Source organism: Guillardia theta (assembly GCF_000315625.1).
Source record: "Guillardia theta CCMP2712 unplaced genomic scaffold GUITHscaffold_16, whole genome shotgun sequence".
Lineage (NCBI taxonomy): Eukaryota > Cryptophyceae > Pyrenomonadales > Geminigeraceae > Guillardia > Guillardia theta.
The window spans coordinates 186,407-192,406 of record NW_005434658.1 but is presented as its reverse complement, the minus strand read 5'-3'; the positions used below and the strand labels follow the sequence as shown (position 1 = coordinate 192,406).

Genomic DNA, 6,000 nt, shown 5'->3' with positions numbered 1-6,000 from the left:
AGGAGGGGAGGGGAGGGAGGGGAGGAAGGAGAGGAAGAGAGGGTCCACATGATCAGGGGGATGATGGTAGGAATCACTTACGTTGGCATTGACAAGGCTACATAGGAGGCGGAAGGCCGAAAGGTTGAGGATAAGGCCAACTGACTTTGACCTCTGCATCTCCCAACCTACATGTGGAAACTTCTCTCAGATCAGACTCCGTGAGTGCTGTCAGATGCGTCCTTGCTTCTTCTGTCTTGTCTACCCAACCAACGCTGACAGGTTCAGGTCAATATCACTTCCTCACACTGCGATAAATATTCGACTGCTACAGTTTCCTCCAGTGTTCATACTTAGATCATCTCCTCCTCCTCGCCCTCGTCCTACTCCTCCTCCCTGTCCTACTCCTCCTCCTCCTCGTCCTACTGCTCCTCCTCGTCTTCGTCTTCGTACTCGTCTTCGTCCTCCTCCTCCTCCTCCTCCTCCTCCTCCTCCTCCTCCTCCTCCTCCTCCTCCTCCTCCTCCTCCTCCTCCTCCACCCTCTCCTCGTCCCTGTCCCCTCCCTACCCTCACAGCCCTTTGACCGAGTGCATTTCCTTAGTCGACATTTTCAACTACAAGCCTGCCTCAGAGGACATGCGGAGACCCCGGCGGTGAGACCAGCTAGACGTGACTCATGCTCTTTGTGGTTGACAGTGGTCTGATAATCTGACGACGATCACTGTCGGACTTGCAGCACTGCGGCATATGACTCTTAAGTGACAGCTGAGCTGAGCGTCGTGGAAGCTTCCTCGGAAAATACAGTCAGCATACCCGGTGACAGTCACTGTGGAATCTTACAACATCACAGCGTTGAAATCGGAAAATAAAGTGAGACTTTCAGGCTCCTTTGAGGTGCCAGTGCATGGATGAAATGTTGATTACTCGCCAGTAAAGCTATCAGCATTGCTTGTTCTGTTTTCATAAAACAAGCATCTTACTGGAGTCAAATGAAGATCTGTGTATCCCCTCACGACAAAAACACTTCAGCCACCTTGGCTGGCATCTCAATGAGAGATGCTGATCAAGTTCAAAGTCTCCTCACGACACATGTCACTCACTTTCAAAACAGATATTGCTTCATTCAGAATTCATGTAAAAATACAAAGATTAAAAACACAACGAGATTATTGTCCTCTCCTCCCTCTCACACAAGCTTGTGGTGATATCAGCTTGCATCCCTCCTTCCTCCTCTCTCCCTCTTCGCGGCCCCTGACTAGCCCAGACGCCTCCCTTGCCGTCATCGATCCTCGCACTCAGACTCGCCCGCGAAACGTCTTGATCCAGCGCTCGACCTGTTGGAGGCCTTGGCTCGTGCTGCGACGAGAGCTCTCATCACCATCTCTCCAGCTGCTGCTCTGCCGCCCTCAGGGCGGGGGGTCACTTGCGGGGCAGGATCGAGACGGCGGGAGCTTCGGGCAGGGATCGAGGAAGGAGGGGAGGACCAAGAAGGCTGGGAGGCGACTCTGATGGAACGAGGAGGAGGAGGAGGATGATGAGGGCCATGGTCAGGAGCAGGAGCAGGAGCAGGGGAATACAGGGTGTGTGGCATCCTGAGCTCAGAGCTTGCGTGATATTGTTGCAGTGAGAGCAGTGGACTGGGTAAAGCGTCGAGGTCAGGCGGTGTTTACCACAGCACTTAACTTATTCCGTGACCGGCAGAGTCCGTGCATGTCATCGGTCTGAGTTAACCACAACGTTCCGGAGTTCCTGCAGGTGACTGGGGGAGTAAGTTCGGATACGAATCTTTCAGATATTGAGGCGTGCAGTGAAAACGTGACTGCTGGTGTCCGTGCATTTTGCCTCTTGTCACTGAGTCAATAACGAGCGGCACCGGGTGGTTTCACTGACATAAAAGGGGTGCTCGGTACAGCCGTGGCTGTGCCCAGCAGCTGCTGACCGCCGAAGTTTTAACTCCCGGTACTCCGACCGTGTAGTAAAGGGGAACCCTTTCCCCATTATATCAATCCACCCACCTGAATGTTGTAACACGAACATGCACCTTCCTCCTCCTCCTCGTTCCATCAGAGTCGCCTCCCAGCCTTCTTGGTCCTCCCCTCCTTCCTCGATCCCTGCCCGAAGCTCCCGCCGTCTCGATCCTGCCCCGCAAGTGACCCCCCGCCCTGAGGGCGGCAGAGCAGCAGCCGGAGAGATGGTGATGAGAGCTCTCGTCGCAGCACGAGCCAAGGCCTCCAACAGGTCGAGCGCTGGATCAAGACGTTTCGCGGGCGAGTCTGAGTGCGAGGATCGATGACGGCAAGGGAGGCGTCTGGGCTAGTCAGGGGCAATGGAGGTCTTGTACAACATTGTAATATATTTCCTTAAATAAACATATCCATGCAATCAATAGCTCTTCTACCGTGATGTCTCTGCGTACGTTATAACATCTTTCTTTACTCCCATGTGATACCAATCAATGTTTGCTCACAGCTATCGAAGGCGGGGCCAAGCCATTCATTGTGTGGCAGCATTAGAACAATCGAACAGTCTCCTAAACCCTGAACCCTACTTGTGTTAGAGGGAGCAACCAGCAGATCGCTGATGAATGTGCTTGCCTGTGCTACATATCTTCACACTGAGCCATTGATTGATCAAGTTGATTCCGCTGTAGACGTCTGTGACCCTCAACCATGATAAAGTGACAGGTTCATTCCAACTTTGTGTCAATCTGTCAACGGAAGAGCTCTGGTTTGCGTGTTTTCTTGTACTGAGGTCTTCAATCGCAAAAACCAAACATGAAATACTACAAAATACTACAAAATACATCTCATTTCGCATCTTCCTTATATGTTTGCGCCAACTCGCCCGCTGGATCCACAACCTGGTTTAGTTTTACACGACTCTCAATGTTTCGCATCCTTCCCGTGCTGGTGAGTCTTACTCGACCGAAACCACATTTCCTGTTAAATGCTCAAGTGAGGCGCTTGTTCGCTCTTTTGCAACATGGTGTACCCGAGAAGGCACGTCCCCACGACCTTGAAGGCGCAGTCGGTCCTGATACACGTGAACTGTTCCTGTCACCATCGTGTCAACAGCAACGAAGAGTTTGCACAAGATGTACCATAAGCGCTTGACTCCGGGAGACACTCTAAAGGAGACTGTACTGTGACATGGTGGATTCCATACTGCAGTAGAAGCGTGAGGATGAGATGTGACGATGACATGTGAGGATAACATGTGAGAATGAGATCTGAAGATGCGGCTTTCTTACACACTCTCTCACCTCGTCAACGGCGTACCCTCCCTTGTGATCATGACCTGAGAACACAGCAACAACACAGCTTGAGGACTGAAACATCTGCAGGAGATCTTGATAGTTCCAGACCAGGCAAGATTGAGAGCACGATTCAGGATGGACTGAGATGTGCGAGAGAATGATCACAACTTGGCCAGCCTCCTCAGCCTCTGCCAGCTCTTGCTCCAACCATTTCAACTTGAGCTCGTTTCCTACACCCCCGTTGTACGGGACAAATCGCTTTTCCACTCCCTCTAGGCCATGCTTCCAGTCCCCGTTCTTGCTGGTGTCATTAGGATTATTTGCCTTGAGTATCTCAAGTGCGAGAGAGTGATACTCCTCTGAAGTTGCTCCTATGGTGGACACATCATATGAATCAATCACCACCAACTTGATCCCTGGGACGGGTGAGACCGAGAAGTAGTCATGGCTCTGTCTCCATGGCTTCAGTAGGCGATCTCTCAGAGTCCCTCGGTCGAAGTTGTACAGCTCGTGATTCCCTATCACGTGAATGACCTTATCGCACTGCAGCTTTGAGAAATGCTGCATGACGTCATCGAGAGCCTTGGTGGAGCTCTGCAACTTCCAGTTCATACCGTCAATGATGTCACCTAGCTGAACTATGACATCAAGAGAATGCTTCTCGGCGTTCCAGTCCGCCACGGCTCCATCTAATACCCTGAGGCTGTTTCGATAACGTCTGACAGCAGATTTGTCGAAGTTTGTGCCGTCCTCAGCATCGGCCTGAAGAGGAACGACAGGATCAGGAATTTGGTGAGCAGCATCAGCTCTCTTTCAACTAGTCTTCTGCGAACCCACCTGTCTACGCATGCAGGCATCCCTACATTGCCGGGGTTTCACAAACACAACACGAACTCATTTGCTCCCTCCTTCGTCTGCTACACCATCTCATCCTGCAAATGTCCTCTCCTACTTCGCTGCAGTCTCAGCCGCCAGCATCACTCCCGCACGGTTTTGTCTCCCTCATCGCATGCTTCACTCACATACTGGATGTCCGCGATCACACCGAACGCCATGATCGGTTTCTCCTCCTTGTCCAGCATGCGCGCTGTCTTAAACAAGAAACTTCGAAACTTTGAAACTTGAAGAGTTCAAATTTGAACGATGAGAGTTTGCAGTGACGGATACTCACGGATACCTGCGGATACTTCCTACCGGATACTGGCGGATCCTTTCGCGATGGGGGGCCGAGGGCAGGGCCGAGGGAGGTGGAGCGAAGAAAGTTCAGGGAGGAGGGCAGAGAAGAGATGGACGGCAGTCGCAGTGCGAGACATCTGTATTCAAAATATGTCATGAGAGATCTAGGGACAGGTTCGAGCTCTGACGCCCCCTATGCAGTGAAAATGTCAGCATTCGTCTCAAAATATCTCGGTTCAACAGCAGGTGACATTGTGATCACTGCCCGCGTCCTCCTGTCCCTGAGAACGAGATCTAGGCGTATGGTTCACGCGTATGAAGTGGACCTTCGTAGCTGGTCTCGTGGGCGATGTGGTGGTGCTGGGAGGCGGGTACGTGTCGACTCATGCCCGACCCTCCGATTGATTTGCACTCACATACAGGTCATATGCGATGCACAAATATCCGCCAGTGAGAATAGTCATGGGAGAAATGTATGAATGTGTTCCTTCCATTAGTTCTCTCATGGCTCCAAACAGTTTTCCTCCCCTCCAAGACACGTATTATATCATCCTTCATAATTACGGAGGAAAAGACCAGGCATCTTTAGGTTTTAGCTCACTGGCGTTCTGATTCAAGATAGGTGTTGTCTGCGAGAGATGCAGATGTCGAGGCAGCAGCTCAGATGTACCTTCAAACAAGACATGCGAAGTAGCTATTGCGCGATGCTAACGTTGCTCGATGCTGAACGAGCTTTTGCTGAAACAGTGAGTTCACTAGGCAGCACTGGTACGGAGAAGCTGCTGGTAGAGTAGCCGTGAGCTTGTCGCTTCACGATGCTGATGAAACTTCTAGCAGCAGAGCCTGAGGTTGCACAGCAGACTTCGTCGAACGTCTTCAACAAGTATAACATTTGTTGCAACTTGCCCTACTCTGACAGCCGATTTCAGGTTGGCAGGAGTCATTCGAGGCAGATAAGTTAGGGGATCGGACCAAGGACATTGTTGCAGACCTTCTGTACTTGAAACTTCTTGTAGAAGAGTACAACGATGCCCCCAGAAACCCAACGGCCAACTCACTTCGGATCATACTAGTAGCTTTCAGACTCAGTGTCATCGGCAGCGGTACTCACCAGTCACACTAGCTTTCACAATTGAAAACCGAGTCGCTGGGCCTTAATAGTGTAGTGACCCCTCATGACCACGCAACCCGGACCAGGAAAGTGATACTTTATCATGTGAGGGCATCCGGGTTGCGCGGCCGGCGCCCGCCGCGCCGTCGGACTGCGCCGCCGGGGCCGGCCTGGGCCCGGCCGGGCGGCCCGGTGACTCTCAGTGACTCTGTCACGGTGAGGCGCTCAGCAGCGCTCAGCGCCGCCCGGCCGGCTGCCGCAAGTCACTAAGTTACTAGTCACAACAACTAGTACTGGCAGGCCACCGTGTGACGGAGTCCTCTCAGTGGAGTCCAGGCTCCCGGCGACTTACTACTGTGACCAGTGTCCGACGGACCGAGTCAGGCGGCCCAGTGGCGCGGCCTGAGGCTACCGGCGGCGGCCGGGCGCGGCGAGGAGTCGGACGGCCCCGGCCCGGTCAGGGCCCCCGTGACTGCCA

At 52.7% G+C, this 6,000-nt stretch overlaps 2 protein-coding genes across 2 annotated transcripts in view; both read right to left on the bottom strand.

Moving 5' to 3' along the window:
* Positions 1-159, bottom strand: part of GUITHDRAFT_135550 (hypothetical protein) — a gene marked incomplete at both ends in the record, with an annotated part of 3,801 nt that extends 3,642 nt beyond the window's left edge. The window contains one exon of the mRNA XM_005836765.1: positions 82-159. Coding sequence (XP_005836822.1) covers positions 82-159 — 78 coding nt within the window. The remainder of the gene's footprint in view (positions 1-81) is intronic.
* A 2,702-nt stretch (positions 160-2,861) lies between these two features.
* Positions 2,862-4,317, bottom strand: GUITHDRAFT_135549 (hypothetical protein; the record flags this gene model as incomplete). The annotated part of the gene is made up of 5 exons (XM_005836764.1): positions 2,862-2,918; positions 2,971-3,032; positions 3,080-3,143; positions 3,242-3,997; positions 4,258-4,317. The coding sequence occupies 5 exons, from the start codon at positions 4,315-4,317 to the stop codon at positions 2,862-2,864; spliced, it is 999 nt and encodes a 332-aa protein (XP_005836821.1).
* Between the last annotated feature and the right edge of the window lie 1,683 nt (positions 4,318-6,000).